This window comes from Ipomoea nil, unplaced genomic scaffold (assembly GCF_001879475.1).
Source record: "Ipomoea nil cultivar Tokyo-kokei standard unplaced genomic scaffold, Asagao_1.1 scaffold2159, whole genome shotgun sequence".
Lineage (NCBI taxonomy): Eukaryota > Viridiplantae > Streptophyta > Magnoliopsida > Solanales > Convolvulaceae > Ipomoea > Ipomoea nil.
Genome location: NW_017618587.1, coordinates 471,192 through 486,154, shown reverse-complemented (window position 1 = coordinate 486,154; position 14,963 = coordinate 471,192). Strand labels below are relative to the sequence as shown.

Below are 14,963 nucleotides of genomic sequence, written 5' to 3'. Positions count from 1 at the left end.
TTCTCATCTTTTAGAAATTGTGAGTATAATAATAAGAGTATTTGTCAATAAAATTATCACTTGAGCTAACATATATGATCGAGGTAATGCTACATAAATTCATACTAAATTAAAATTAAATAAGGATTCGGATTAACAAATGCAATGATTAAAAACGGTGTTCCAACAAAAATGTAATAACGACTTAAAGCTGTTTAGGTTATGTTCGTGCAGTGTGTACGGTGTATATATAGAGAAAGTACATGGTACACCAATTAATCGGCGTCTAGGTGTTGGCCAGCCGCCTAGCGTATCACCATAATCAGTGTTTTAGGCGGTTGGTCGGTTAAGCCGCCGACCGCCTAGACCTCCTAGGCATTGATTAGGTCGTCTAGTCGGTCGATTAGCTATTGTTCATTTTTTTTAAATGTGTTATGTCACTCTAAACGACATCATTTTAAGTGAAATAATTTTAAATTGTTCAAACTCTAAATGTTTTTTAAGTTAATACTTAATATATTAGTATATATTAAATAATTTATAACTATCCAGTCTTAAAAAATTAAAATATTTTAAACAAATTTTTAAAAAATAAAAAATACGGAGGGCCTAACAAATTTTTCAACCATGCATATATATTACTACAGTTATAAAAATATAAAAATTAAAAGAGATAGTAATATTTTCATATTTGTTGGGAACAATTTGCAAAACCCTAGAAGAACAGGAAAAACATTGTGATAAAGTTTGTTTTTTTAGAAGGGGGAATAATTTTGTACAAGCAAAATAACATTCATGCACAATCCAATTAAGCACCAAGCTAAGCACCAACTACAAATGTACGATAATATATAAACTCGATCACATACAATGAATCTAAGGATTCCATTATCCATTAACGTATAGTAACGTACCTTCAATTCAATTCAGATCGCTTAACATCTGATCTTCCCATGATTAACCAATTCAGAATTGATGAAACAAATTAAATATTCCAACAACAAAAAAATGGCAAACAACGTAACCGGCCGGGGAGGGTACTATACGTAGTGCTAGCCTTGCTCTTCCCTTCTGTGGAAATTCCGGTGGCAGCCGCAGGCGGCGCAGGTGAGGGCGGCGGTGGTCCCCTCTTCGCCGCTACTGGCCATGAATTCCCGGCACCCGTCCACCGCGTAGCCGCCGATGTTGGCCGCATGGTTCCTTTGGCATTCCACGTACCGAACGTTGTTGTTGGTCGCTCCCGGAGCTCCGGTGTTCCTTCTCGTCATGTCTCTCCTCACAACCACCTTCGTCTTCTTCATCCTTATCACCTTCAATTCTGATCTATTCCCCAAGAAACTGAGTTCAATGGAAGCTCAAATTGTAAATGGTAGTGGCTTCCACAAACTTATACCCAACCCTAGCTTGCTAGCTTATACACATGTCTATTTCAAAATATTACATTATCGTTAAAAACTATTACACCCATCACGCGAGACACAGTCTTACACATGACCAACTTATTCTATTTTTTTTATTGAGTGACGAGAGAAACTGCAACCATAATACGAGAGTGTGCACTATGCTGAATTTGATTTATGATGATCACTGTTTTAATTTACAAGTGGCCATTTGATTCTGATTTTTTTTGTTGAATGACGAGAAAAAATTTGTAATTACTATTCGAGAGTATGCACTAGGTTGATAAATTAAGTCACAAAGATAATCAATTAAAACATACACAAGATCGAAATGAGTAATCAGAGATATAATTATTAATAATAGTGATTAGAAGTGATTGCTCAACTACCTGAGAGCATAGAGGTGTGATAGGATGAATATATCTTGTAGGATATTGAGAACAGAAAAGAATGGTAGGTGATTAGTGTGTGATGAATTAGACAGGTCTAGCTTAAACTGATGCCTGATGGGAAAGCTTTGCTTTAATGGCAGAAGAAGAAAAGTGATTGATTTTGCCCCCGCCCATGTGAGCCTCCTCCACCCTCCATCCATGCCATATTGCCATCGCATTACTAATATTATATATATGTTAATTAATTATTAGCATCTAAAGTCAAAACTCTGTCAACACCACTTCTAGCTAATTTCAGTTTAATTTATCATACCCCACTAACTTAAACACCCCTAATAATTATATATAAGATAGTACATAACCAGAAAATGACTTAAGCATGCATATTCGAACCATACTTACTATGTGATTGCTAGCAAAACAAAACTTATAAAGGCCCTGTTTAGTAAATGGATGTTAGCTGATAGTTGTTAGTTGATTTGGTTAATTAGATGGTATAACTGCTACTTGATACCAAGACTATGTGGTCTAATGGTACCCGGGTTGGACTTCCATTTGGAAGGTTATAAGTTTGAGCCTCATTATTGGTTCTTTGTGTTCTTTGTGTTTCAGTAGGTTGAGAAAGTATATGAACAGATACTACATTGTAATAGGGCCAGTAACATTCAAAAAAAAAAAAACTGATTGTAGAAATGTGATTTGTAAATTAGTTGTTAGCTAAAATTAAAGCTGTTTGATATGATTTTTTTTTCTTTCAAAAAGTTAATTGAAAAAATTGCTTTGAATAGCTTTTTAAATTTTAGCATTTTAGAGTCATTAAAAGCTAATTAATCAGACACTTATATGATTTTTTAACCAAGTCAAGTAATTAATAGTGGTCAAATAAACTAAAATTAACTGATAAGCTAACTATTTTACCAAACTGCAAAGCAAAAGTTATTTTGGATTAATTAACCTTATACCAATTGAGCTGTGCCTGGATCAAGGTTTCATGCATGCATCATAGATTGTATATATGGAAGTTCAATAGTAGATATTCTCTACCAATTTATTAATTAATATTAAATGAACTAATCAAATATTATCCCGTAAAAAGATTAAATCATCAGGAGTAAAATGTAGCACTATTCATGGAGAAAGTGATAATTGTATGATCTAAATAATATATAATCTAGCAAAAGTCAACACTCGAATGAATAAGAGTCTATATATTAACATAGAATTTTCATATTCAAATTTCTTATCATACATCATACATAATATAATATGTAGTGTTGTTGTTAGGCTTTCTAATCAGGTTTCTTTAATATATAGATATTAAAATATAATGTGAAGGGTTTCATTAGATTTGATTAATTGCTAGACCAAAGATCTCTTTAACATTATCAAACAATTGTTAAACTAGCATTATATTATTACATAACACGAACTCAAACAGTCAAACCTCAAAGAAATATTCTTTAAGGTAAACCAATTCATTGACAGAAATTCTAACTCGTTATTTCATAAAAGTTAGTTAGTAACAAAATGATTTGACTCAAATCTTATGAACTGCTTCAAGACCAACTCAATCACAAATGTAATTAAGATGGCACAAAGCGTAACAGATCACTAGCTAGATTGCATGAATGTTATTTCTTTTTCTTAATAATGATTACACCTCAATCATAATTATTAGGTCACTATATATATTCAAGATTTCATTATTTGGTATATATACATATATATAATATAGCCAAATGCATGTTATTTAATTTGTTGTGGTCGATCATCAATACTATTATTATAATATGTAATTACGTATTCTTGCATGTGAAATACATCACACCCTACCTGCTCTAATTGATCGATATACAATATGGCAATATGCGTCGACTCACAATTATTTGGTTTGCTTTTCTTCTTTGTTTTGGACACATATGTACATGTGTATCTGCATGCATTAATATACATACATACATACATACATACATATATATATATATATATATATATATATATATATATATATATATATATATATATATATATATAATTGTATATAGACTATGAAGTTCAGCATTCTATATATCATCAAAACATGATGCTATAAGATTTTCCCTGGGGTTGTTATTCAACCAGACTCTGTAACTAATATATATAAAACTGGATTGATGTAATACAAGATATTCATTATATAGCACATTCAGTTACGGCACTTATATTGCTCAACATACACCTATACATCATCTGTGGTTCTGAGTCTAGTATGAGGCAAAATATGGCTAACGGTTAGCAACACAACAGGAACACCAATTGTGGCGGGAGATAAATGCTGCTTCGGCTTCCGCTTATATGAGATCAGGTTTCTCGTATACTATTCTTCAATATCCTCAGATTATTTAGATCTAACAGATACTAATAATCGCTATGTAAGTATAATGAAATAAAATTGACCATTTATGACTAGTCGTATAATTTTGTTTTTTTGTTGTTTTTTTTTTTTAATACAGTTATATAGTTTTTAGTTTAGTGGTAGGTGTTTAATCCTGACATAAAATATGATATTTTAATATTAAGAAAATGCATGCATGGTAATATAATTATAGCTTTGATCAAGTTGTACTATAATTAATACTCCCAACACAAGTAGTGGGGTTAGGTTTCCTCGTAGGATATCACATGTAGCTGGCAAACATCCTTGACTACACCCACTTCATTAATTATTTAGGATCATTAACCTAAACCCACCGAGAAAAGAGGAGTATGTAATCTTATTACCTTTAGGGAGATTTTTTTGAGTTGCAAATTAAAGCCACAATGTGTGCAGCTTGTTGAGGAATCTAATCCCACTTTTGATCTAGCTTCTCATTGATTGATTAAGGATTTGTTGTGTTCAGAGTTCGGCATAATATAAATTGATAACATAATAGGATTGTTCTGCTACACACAAAGAGCCAATAACGCCTTCACTGAGGCTTGAACTCACAATCTTTCAAATGGAAATCCAACTCGGGTACCATTAGACCACATAGTCTTGGTCCCCTTTTTCTAGTTAATTTTAATCTTTGCTAACTTTTTTACTAATGTGTTATTCATGTGCTTGGTCTAGAGATGTTTTAGCAATCCTTCCTCCTTTGATTGGGTTTTAATAATGAGTTTGCTGAAACATCGTAGGTTTCTTGTTCAACATAGTTAAGATGTTCTTTTGTCGTGCAGTCATTATCCATTGGATTAAGATTATGTATCATTCAATGACCTTCTCAATCAGTAGATTGTGAAACAATCATATAGATAAAAACTGATAAGGTAAATCATAAATGTATGTTAATACGGTGCATGTTAATAAAAATAAGGGAAAAAAAATCAAATTAACCATCGAATTACACGCAAAAGTACAATTAGGCTATCTAATTAAAAAAAAAAAGTGTAATTTAATCCCTTCAATTGTCTAAAATTATGCAATTCGACCAAATTTGATATATTCCTCACGTCATCGCTGACATGTCAGTCATCCTATTTATTTTAATAATTTTAAATACAATAATTAAAAAAAAAAAAAAAAAAAAGGAAATCCCCTCTCGACTTCGTCTCCGACCTGAGCGGGTGAGTTTTTTTTTTTTTTTTTTTTTTTAAGAATTATTAAAATAAATTTAAAATAATAATTTTTTTAATATAATGACTGACACGTCAACGATGACCTGAGGAACATGTCAAATTTGATCGAATTACATAATTTTAGACAACTGAAGGACCTAATTGCATATTTTTTAAATTGAATGATTTAATTGTATATTTGCGTATAATTTAGTGACTAATTTGAACCTTTTTCCTAAACCAAGAGAGAGCAACCATTATTGTGTGGACCATATTTTATCTACTGTAAATAATGTACATTTAATATAAAAATAATGTACATTCAATACAAAAATAATGTACATTATTTTTGTTCTGAGTGTACATTATATTATATAATGTACATTCACTACAAAAATAATACACATTTAATATAATAAAAATGTACTTTTTAGTATGGTGCACATAACATTGTGTGGACCATGGTCCATACAATAATTTGCCAAGAGAGAGAGCATGATATTTATAATTCATCGAACGTGTTTAATAATTATGTTTAAAATGAATAAGACCATTTAGCACGGGCCTTAAAGCATTACGGCCCAAGCCCAAGTAGAGGATTTGATACCCGAAACCCAACTCTGAAAGACTGAAACGGGTTGGGCGTTTTCAAAGCTCAAACTCCCTAGCCCTAGGGTTTAATCTCTTTCCTTTACACTTTACAGTTAACCTGCTTCCTAGCCTCCTCTCTTCAGCTTCTATCTGTATTGCGGAGGCCGGAAGGAGTTCCGAAGATGGTGCAGCGTCTCACTTACCGGAAACGCCATAGCTATGCCACCAAGTCCAACCAGCACCGCGTCGTGAAAACCCCTGGTATTCCCTTTATATACACCTGTACACGCGTAAATACATAAATATGTTGGATCTGTGACTTCATATTTCCTTTTATCTTTATCGGGTTCTTCTGATTTGTTATAAAGATCTGTTCTTTATGGAGTTTATTTGAATTTGCAGGTGGGAAGCTGGTGTATCAGACCACGAAGAAGAGGGCTAGTGGACCAAAGTGTCCTGTTACTGGGAAGAGGATTCAAGGGGTAATTTTTGTGTTGTTGAATTCAATTATTGTTGTCTTCTTGTTGTGTGAATCAAATGGAGCTTTATTTTTATTCTGGTATTTTTATACATGACTATAATGTTCCTCAAGTTTGAACTGCATATTCATTATGTTTGAATAAAGGTTCATCAACACTCATTTTATAGCAACTGCTCTTTAAGCCATTGTCTTACTTGGGATTTGGGAATTTGATATGCCACAAGTAACTATACTAATAGCTCTAAGTGTCACAGAGTTATAACTTCAACTTGGAAGGATTGTTCTGAAGTTTCCAAGTGCTTTTGTCTTAGAAATGTGGCATTTGGGGATCCAGTTGATTAGGGCAATCAGTTGTAATGATTCGCGGAGCATTTAATTACACATATTTTGGGAGTTTATTATGCAATCATTGAGTTGTGGAGTGGTTGTCAATCAAGCTAATTGTATAGTATGTTCTATTCTGCAGATCCCGCACTTGAGACCTGCTGAGTACAAGAGGTCCAGATTACCTAGGAATAGGAGAACTGTTAACCGACCCTATGGTGGTGTATTGTCTGGTGGGGCTGTGAGAGAGAGGTTTGTACATCTAAATTAGACCAGATATGAGATATCCAATGTTGTCATTGTAGTAGTTGCTAAATTTTGGTGTTGGTTTCAGGATTATTCGAGCTTTCTTGGTAGAAGAGCAGAAGATTGTGAAGAAAGTTTTGAAGATCCAAAAAGCAAAAGAAAAGCAAGCTGGCAAGAACTGAAATTGCGATCCTTAGAATTCAGATTACGTGTTTCAGAAAAATTTAGGAATTGAGATTGTTACAAATTGTGCACAGCCAAGTGGTTGTTGCAATACTTTCCAATTTGCTTTTCTGTTAGGAAGAACTATATAGAACCTGTCATTCTAAGTTAAATGGTTTGATGCTGTGTCGCTTTTGTTAATTTGATCCCACAATTATACATCATATTGATTTTGATATCCCCAAAACTTTGTCATGTTTTCTTTATTTTGGTGGAAAAAAGGATGCATTTTTATTAAATATATAAGTGCAATATCCAGTCTCTTCAAAGAAGTGCTTCCCCCACCAAGATGGGTAATAGCTAAATTAAGCAATGCATAATCAAACTAATGCCAAACTTAATCTCAAAATGTAGGCTACATGACAGAAATTTGTGACAAATTTGTATTGAAATGGAATTCATGGCCTTATTACAAGCAAACCGATGGATAGCAGCCAACTCCAATCACAAAGAGTGACTGTTTCAGTAGCATATGCTCTCAATTGGCTTCAAACTTGACACCATTTTCTTTGAGCATTTGAAGAAGTGCAACCACCTTTTCATGGGGCGGAGCGATTTCTTGGACGAGAGGCAGCTCAAGCAAACTATTCACCCATGAGTACATCAATGGATTCCTCTCTGGGTCAAGAATCTTCACACCCAGGACTTGTTCTTGTGCCTTGTAGGCTCCAAGAGTGGGAACTATCACAACATCCAGAAGTCCCAAGTTCCTGCCTTGAGCCCTTGGATCACCACCTGGAAATAAATCCTTGATTCCATCTTCCAGCACTTTCAGTTTCTCGTAAAACTCATCACAGGCTTTCGTTAACTCTTCCCCTTCATTGTTAAAGATCTTGGACATGCTGTAGAAAACCTGCAGCATTAGTGCAAAAGAACAGTTCATTAGCATAAGAGATGGTCCAAATGGAAGATGAGCATAAGGTTTAGTTCATTACTTGCCTTTTGGATGTAATCAGCCCAGAATCTAACCCTGGCTCTTTCGTAGGGCTCCTCTGGCAGTATCCGAGGACCATCGTTCCATACTTCATCAATGTATTCAACAATGAGGAGTGATTCTGAGACTGGTTTTCCATTGTGGACGAGCACCGGGACTTTCTTGTAAACAGGATTGTATTTCAGGAGCAAGGGGCTCTTGTTGCTCAGATCTTCTTCAACATACTCAAAAGGTATGGCTTTGAGTTTAAGAGCAATTTCCACTCTCTTCATATATGGGCTTGCCCACATCCCATGCAGGATTACTTTGCTCTCATCCCCCATTGTTTCTGCTCTCTCTCTCTCTCTTGTTTCTGATATTGCTCTGTGATGGGCATGGTTTTATGCTGCTGGGGGGGGGGGGGGGGGGGGGGGGGGTATTAAATACAGAAATCTTGATGTTCCTTGACCTTTGAGCTTTTCTGATGAGGCAATGTGTTTTTTTTTTTTTTTTCCTTCTTCTGTACTCTTCAAGTATTTAATTCACTGATTCACATTGAGCCAATATCTAGTCAGTAGTCAACAATTGGCTTCAAATAAAATATATGGGAAACTGATATCTGATTCTTTTTTCAAAGTTTCCTACTTTTAAAATCTGTCTGGTGTCAGCAATAATATCATTGACCTTATCTGCACCCTGTTTCTTGGCTCTCAAGATTGCTGAATAGTTGTAGAGAGGAGGAGTGGATATAGTTGTTGCAGGAAAGTAGAAAACCCGCACAGGTAGCTCAGTCGGTTCCTGGGTGACAGATTATGGGCAAGGGCACAGGATCGAGCCTTGTGAACACCAAAGTGCCAGACAGCCATTATAGTCCTTGGATAATGTTTGACTGTTGATTATAGTAATATTGCAGACAACCTGGTATTGTATATTTTGTTTCTTGATGTTCTAACTGCTTGGTTGAGTGGTTGACCAGTGCACTGATGTCACTGCACATAATTCAATAGTTTCTTGGTGCTCAAACTTCAATGCCCATAAACCCCAGATTTTGACTCAGATTTTTGGAACTCCCCCATTGAAAAGCATGGACTGCATCAAACTGCAACTAGTTTATCAGGAAATTTATTTTAAATGAATTTCATGATTTATGCTAGCTGCCAGGACCTCCAAAGAGATTCTTGAAGTTTCTTGAATTCTTAATTGTTTAGAAAAGCCAAAAAGATTAGAGAGGAGTTTACCTATACAATACATGATAGTTTGTCAAGTTCTAGCCATCAGTTTCATGAAACATTACAAGACTTTTTGTCTTTTACTGTCTTCCATCAATAGGAATCTTAATTCCAGCATCTCCAAAAACATTATTTTCCACAATCAATGTTTGGCATTAGCATTATTATTTTCCTCACATAGGACCAGATTACAGACAATTCAGCCTTATTACAAGCAGAAATTAACTCACAGAACTAAGAAAACAAGTTGTTTGAAAGACAGTAGCAGGAAAAGGATATACCAAGGTTAGAGATCTGTTTCATCCCTCTTGCTCGGCTGTTTGAGAGCGAGTCGTTGCTTAAATCCTTGAAGAAAAGGAACCACCTTTTTGCGAGGAGCAGCCGCCTCTTTGATCACACGCAGCTCAATCAGGCTGTTCACCCATGAGTGTATCATGGGATTTCTGTCGGGATCAAGAATCTTCACACCAAACACTTCTTCTTGTACCTTGTATGCCCCAAGTGTTGGCACGATCATAATATCGAGGATTCCTAGATTGCTGCATTGGGGATTAGTCCTTCCCACTGCCAAAACTTCCCCGATTCCATCTTCCAGCACTCTCAGTTTATCATAAAGCTCTTGGCAGGCGTTTTCTTGATCCCGAGCTCCAGATGTCAGGACCTTCAATACGGATTCATAAACCTGGACTTAAACCGGTTAGCATTAACGCAAACAAGCACAATATCAGATGTAAAATGGATTGAAACATAAAAGAGTAATTTAATCTTTACCTGCTGGATGTAACCTGCCCAGAACTTGATTTTGGATCTTTCATAAGGATCTGCTGGCAAAAAGTGAGGCTCCTGGCTCCACACTTCATCTATATATTCAAGAATGATGAGTGACTCTGATAGACACTTTCCATTATGCACGAGCACCGGAACCTTCTTGTAAACAGGATTGTTGTCAAGGAGAAAGGGGCTCTTATTGCTCAAATCTTCTTCCACATACTCAAAAGGAATGCCTTTGATTCTGAGACCCAATTCAACTCTCTTGGCATAAGGGCTGGTCCATGTTCCATACAAAATTACTGTCTTTTCCTCTCCTCCTCCCACTGTTTGCTCCATACTATTCTGGGATTCTTGAAAATGATGATTACACTTTATATATATATACACCCTGCAGAACAGCCTAAGCTATTAGATTTCCTTGCACTCCAATCCATTCAATCCAGCAAGAAAATTCAATTCAAGGGTCTTGTTTAACAAGGTATATATGGTCATGAGGGGATTTCTTCAGTCAAGTCAAAAGTGGCATAACACCAAATCTGGTGGCTCAAGAATAATGCTTAGTGACAAGTAATGAAAAGTCAGAATTCCCTCAAACAGTCTATGAACCAATCTATGAGCAGAAAAAATCTGGGGAAAAAGTAACTTACCAAGGAATAGAACAGCTCCCAGCTAGACAGCAGCAGAAATGAAGAATAGTCTTTGAAAGGGAAGTGGATCTCAGCCTAAGGACAACACTCAACAGCTGCAAGGTGGCGGCGAAGAACAGTGAAGGAAAGGAAGGCAGATGTAATCCAGAAGTTGCCAAAACATTAAAATCTTTGTCAAGAATGGGATTCGAACCCATGCCCTTTCGGACCAATACCTGAAACTGGCGCCTTAAACCAACTCGGCCATCTTGACATTTGCTTCTTGTAGTGAATGAAAAAACCCAGATGTAATCCAGAAGTTGACAAAAATTAAAAAAAAAAATTGTCAAGAATGGGATTCGAACCCATGCCCTTTCGGACCAGTACCTGAAACTGGCGCCTTAGACCAACTCGGCCATCTTGACATTTGTTTTTTACAGCAAAACCAAAATATTTCTATATAACCGGTTAGTTTTTAGAATCTGCAGCATATACACTGTTTTGCAGCAAAAAAAAAATTTCTTTATAATTCTCAACCTTTTGTAACGTGAAATTAAAAATCTTATTTTTGGATAAATTAAATCTAATCATTTTTTGGGTTTTGGGAATCTTTGTATCACAAAAGCAATTAATGCATTCATCATTCAAGCTAATAATGATAAACATTTATTCCCTCACAATGTCCCTATAAAGCTTCTGGAGCCTACAAACCGCATGAATGTATTTTATATTTTGAGATTAAATTACCAGAAGTGACTTAGATATATGATCCAGTAAAAGTTAAAATATAATACTTTTTTTTTTTAATATTTACCTTTAATAGTTTATTATGAATTTATTGGTTGAATAGGCCGTGTAAAAGCCATCCAAATCATTGAACTACTCACAGCACAGCCCTGCCTGGAAAAATGGGGCTTTGAAGAATGAATTTATTATGATGTGGATAGGTGTCCCTACTAGTTTTTGGGGCTCACTCAAACGAGTGGCACACCTTAAAGTTTGTTTCTTTAGTCTCTTTAGGGCCATTTGTTTGTCTGCGTTCAATTAAAACCCTCAAATTCGTCTTATAATTTTAACTGGCAAAAGATCGAAGCTAAATCAGCCTACCCTGTTTATAATTGAACAATTCAAATTAAGAAAGTTAATAGGTAATTTTCATATGGAGTTAAATTTGGAGCATTGGGTTACCAAGTTATTTGTTTGATATATTTGGCTGATTTGTCTAAGACTTATATTATCTAATAATTAGCTAGCTAGTTTTGTTCTGGGGTACACATTTTGTTTCTTAATAAATCCGAAAGAAAGAATTTTGATCTCACCTCTGCAAAATGTCGTGTTTGAACTATGAACGAAATGACAACACTGGAACATCCTCATTCTCCATCTTAACACATGTAGGATCCACTTACTTTCTTCATGTTATAATAATCCCTAGCTATCACTTGGCCTGGTTAACATTACAAATTATTCATATTGAAACAATTATACATTTTAATATATCATAAATAGTGAACTTCGTACGTCGTCTATAGTTGTCTAACTTTATTACCATTGGAATACGTACTAGACCTCAACTCCCTGCTTGAGCCTCCAACCTGCCGACCCCATAAAAATTATCTAATTTACTTGGTGATTATATATGTTCTAAATCCACATGTAACGTAACTCACCTTGCATCAAGTAATATAACATAATTTGTTTGCTATTATACAGGAACATAGTTTATCCAATACATAATGCGGTCGGAACAGTAGTTTCTGATTAAATTTTGACGATTTCTGATCACTTTTTGATGGTTGAAAAATAGTTGATTTCCAGCAGTGAATTATCTCTGGCTGGAACCCAAAAAATATAACATGGTGTTGGAACATTGTAAACATTTAGGTAGTTCATCTAGTCAATTTATGTATGCGTTTTTGACCCATATTTTACCACAATTGCATATATAGATCCAAATGTCTTGTTGAACTTTGTGTCAAATCTATCTTTACTTGTAATCTTGCACGAAAAGTCTACTTATAGCTAGTGTGGTTTTACACAAGCCAAACAACATATCAAATCAGAGCTGAGCTTCAATTCGTCCCATAGCTATCCAATTCTTGCTTGCTTAGCTAGCTTCTTCATCGTCAACAACACTGATTTTGAGAGTATACATTTTAATTTCCAGTTATTATAATTTATAATCTCCATGGAAGCCGATGATATGAGTCTTCGGGTGGCTTCATTTTCTTGCTACCTCAACAACCCAGAAGAGAGCTTGGTGCAGAGGATTGCCGGAGGATCGTCGGAAGATCTCCAGCGGCCGGACGCTCCTCCGTTTCCGGTTAGAGCTAGAGCGTCGTCGGCTAACGTCGTCCAAGGAGTGAAGCCGCCATCGTCGAACGTTAAGATCCCGAAAGCCGCAGCCATGGATCGTAGTAAAGATCACAAGGTTAGTACTGCTTCCGATCATGGCGCCGGCGAGTCATTTTCTTCTTCTTATCTTAGGACACCGGAAAACAACAATAATAACAGCGGTTTTGCGTTCAAGACTACTGCCTCCGGTCCGGTTGAAGATCCTACAGTTTCGTTCGTATTTCCACAGCACATGAACCCCGCGGCGGCGAAACATCTTGAAAGAAGGATCGCCGGAAAATCAAGAAAAGAAGACGGGGAAATCAGCATCTTCGACGCTGATAAGTACTTCAACATGAAACTGGATCAGAAATTGGATTTAGCCTACACAGCCCCGATTCGATCGGGGAAGCTGGTTAATAAGAACAAGAACGAAATCCCAGCCGTCGAATCAAAATCCAGCACCGTTAGCGGCGTCTCCTCGGAGCCAAGCAGCTTTGGTAGCAAGGCCGTTTTGTTGCATAATCCGAAACCAAGAAAGGCGGCGGTTATTCGGAGGAGCTTTTTTGGTCGTTTCGGCTGTCAGGGCCGCTGTCTAGACAAGAAAGCTGTTGTGATTGATGATCATCATGGATCAAAACAGACGGCGGCGGAAGATTCCCAGAAACATTCTGCAGGGAATACCTCAAAAAGAGAAGAACATCCTGCGACGACAAAGCCGCCGATGGAAGAAGAACCAGTAGATGAGCAAAGAAAATCTCTAGAAGTGTTTGGAGCTCATAAAACGAGAAAGGGCGATGTCGCCGTCAACTTGGAGAGAAAACTGTCGGTGTTAACCTGGGACGCCATTCCCAATTCACCACAATTACATGCTCCCACGACGGCGGCTGCAACAACCAGCAACACAATCTGCGACGACATGACTAGCGACGCAAGCTCCGATTTGTTCGAAATCGAGAACATCTCCGACAGCACCCGACACAGTTTAATGTTAGCTTCCCAGACGACGGCCGGCGACTACTGCGCCTCCCCGGTCACTCATTACGCCCCCAGCGAGGCCAGCATCACGTGGAGCGTCGTCACGGCGGGCGTGGCCGACCACTCCTCCGTAATCTCGGACTACGACGAAAACACTGTCAGCATTGTCGGTAAAACAGGCAAATTTAAGGATGTAACCGGAAAACCGCCGACAAAACCCCGTTTCACCGGGCTTTTGGGATGCAACAGCCACGGCAACCTGAATATATCCGAAACTGCGCACAACACCGGCGACCGGAGAAAGCTAGGAAAGTCTATACATAATTGTCATTCGCCGGACGATTTCTCATCACATCATCATCTCCATGCATGACCTGATGAGCAGAAACCTACGTTCGGAGTCCCATACTCCTAATGTTGTCGGACTTCACAAATAGATTATTAGTAGTTAATTAGTCACAATTGCAAAATTATTGAACCAAAAACATTTAGTTTGTATTATATATTTCTGTTTTTAGAGTTATTTAATTATCCGGGATGATATCTTTATTGAGTAATATTATACTCCAATTTTTTAAATTTCTCTTTATTCCAATTATTGAACCGAATTGCTCATCCCTAAATTTTTGATATCACGTCATTACAATAGACAAGAAAATGACATGAAGGGGTAATTATAAAGGGTAAAAATAGCATTTTTTTTACCTCTTAAAGGAGCAAACACTAATTATGTACATAGTCTAATTAATTTGCGTTTGCTTTCCACTCAACTACTACCACTTATTGACTTATCAATAAACAAAACTATACATTTTTATTATCTTTGTCACTGAAAAGGACTACATCCCCCCACATTTAATACCATTTCTTATTCATATCATTATTGTACAAGAATATTAAA

The 14,963-nt window shown here is 36.4% G+C and overlaps 4 protein-coding genes and 2 non-coding genes across 9 annotated transcripts; 2 read left to right on the top strand and 4 right to left on the bottom strand.

Annotated features, from left to right (window-relative positions):
- Nucleotides 1–6,003: 6,003 nt before the first annotated feature.
- On the top strand, nucleotides 6,004–7,389 carry LOC109149732 (60S ribosomal protein L34-like). The gene is made up of 4 exons (XM_019297681.1): nucleotides 6,004–6,199; nucleotides 6,341–6,420; nucleotides 6,886–6,995; nucleotides 7,078–7,389. The coding sequence occupies exons 1-4, from the start codon at nucleotides 6,121–6,123 to the stop codon at nucleotides 7,169–7,171; spliced, it is 363 nt and encodes a 120-aa protein (XP_019153226.1). The 5' UTR covers nucleotides 6,004–6,120; the 3' UTR covers nucleotides 7,172–7,389.
- Nucleotides 7,390–7,528: 139 nt separating this feature from the next.
- LOC109149731 (glutathione S-transferase U9) lies at nucleotides 7,529–8,687 on the bottom strand. The gene is made up of 2 exons (XM_019297679.1): nucleotides 8,151–8,687; nucleotides 7,529–8,064 (listed from the first exon to the last, which is right to left on the bottom strand). The coding sequence occupies exons 1-2, from the start codon at nucleotides 8,466–8,468 to the stop codon at nucleotides 7,690–7,692; spliced, it is 693 nt and encodes a 230-aa protein (XP_019153224.1). The 5' UTR covers nucleotides 8,469–8,687; the 3' UTR covers nucleotides 7,529–7,689.
- Nucleotides 8,688–9,035: 348 nt separating this feature from the next.
- LOC109149729 (glutathione S-transferase U9-like) lies at nucleotides 9,036–11,024 on the bottom strand. Of its 4 annotated transcripts, none has more exons than XM_019297677.1 (4): nucleotides 10,772–10,908; nucleotides 10,125–10,660; nucleotides 9,635–10,035; nucleotides 9,036–9,223 (listed from the first exon to the last, which is right to left on the bottom strand). In XM_019297677.1, exons 2-3 carry the CDS (start codon nucleotides 10,458–10,460, stop codon nucleotides 9,640–9,642), a joined length of 732 nt encoding a protein of 243 aa, XP_019153222.1. In that variant the 5' UTR covers nucleotides 10,461–10,660; nucleotides 10,772–10,908; the 3' UTR covers nucleotides 9,036–9,223; nucleotides 9,635–9,639. The 4 variants fall into 4 exon arrangements, with proteins under 4 accessions (XP_019153222.1, XP_019153223.1, XP_019153221.1 ...); XM_019297678.1 differs by lacking the exon at nucleotides 9,036–9,223 and adding an exon at nucleotides 10,987–11,024 and having other exon boundaries at nucleotides 9,403–10,035; nucleotides 10,125–10,512; nucleotides 10,772–10,866; XM_019297676.1 differs by lacking the exon at nucleotides 9,036–9,223 and having other exon boundaries at nucleotides 9,403–10,035; nucleotides 10,125–10,680.
- On the bottom strand, nucleotides 10,944–11,024 carry TRNAL-CAG. Its single transcript has one exon. It is a non-coding gene; the product is annotated as a tRNA-Leu (tRNA).
- Nucleotides 11,025–11,094: 70 nt separating this feature from the next.
- TRNAL-CAG lies at nucleotides 11,095–11,175 on the bottom strand. Its single transcript has one exon. It is a non-coding gene; the product is annotated as a tRNA-Leu (tRNA).
- A 1,584-nt stretch (nucleotides 11,176–12,759) lies between these two features.
- On the top strand, nucleotides 12,760–14,606 carry LOC109149728 (protein PHYTOCHROME KINASE SUBSTRATE 3-like). Its single transcript, XM_019297674.1, has one exon. The coding sequence runs from the start codon at nucleotides 12,939–12,941 to the stop codon at nucleotides 14,433–14,435; it is 1,497 nt and encodes a 498-aa protein (XP_019153219.1). The 5' UTR covers nucleotides 12,760–12,938; the 3' UTR covers nucleotides 14,436–14,606.
- Nucleotides 14,607–14,963: the final 357 nt, after the last annotated feature.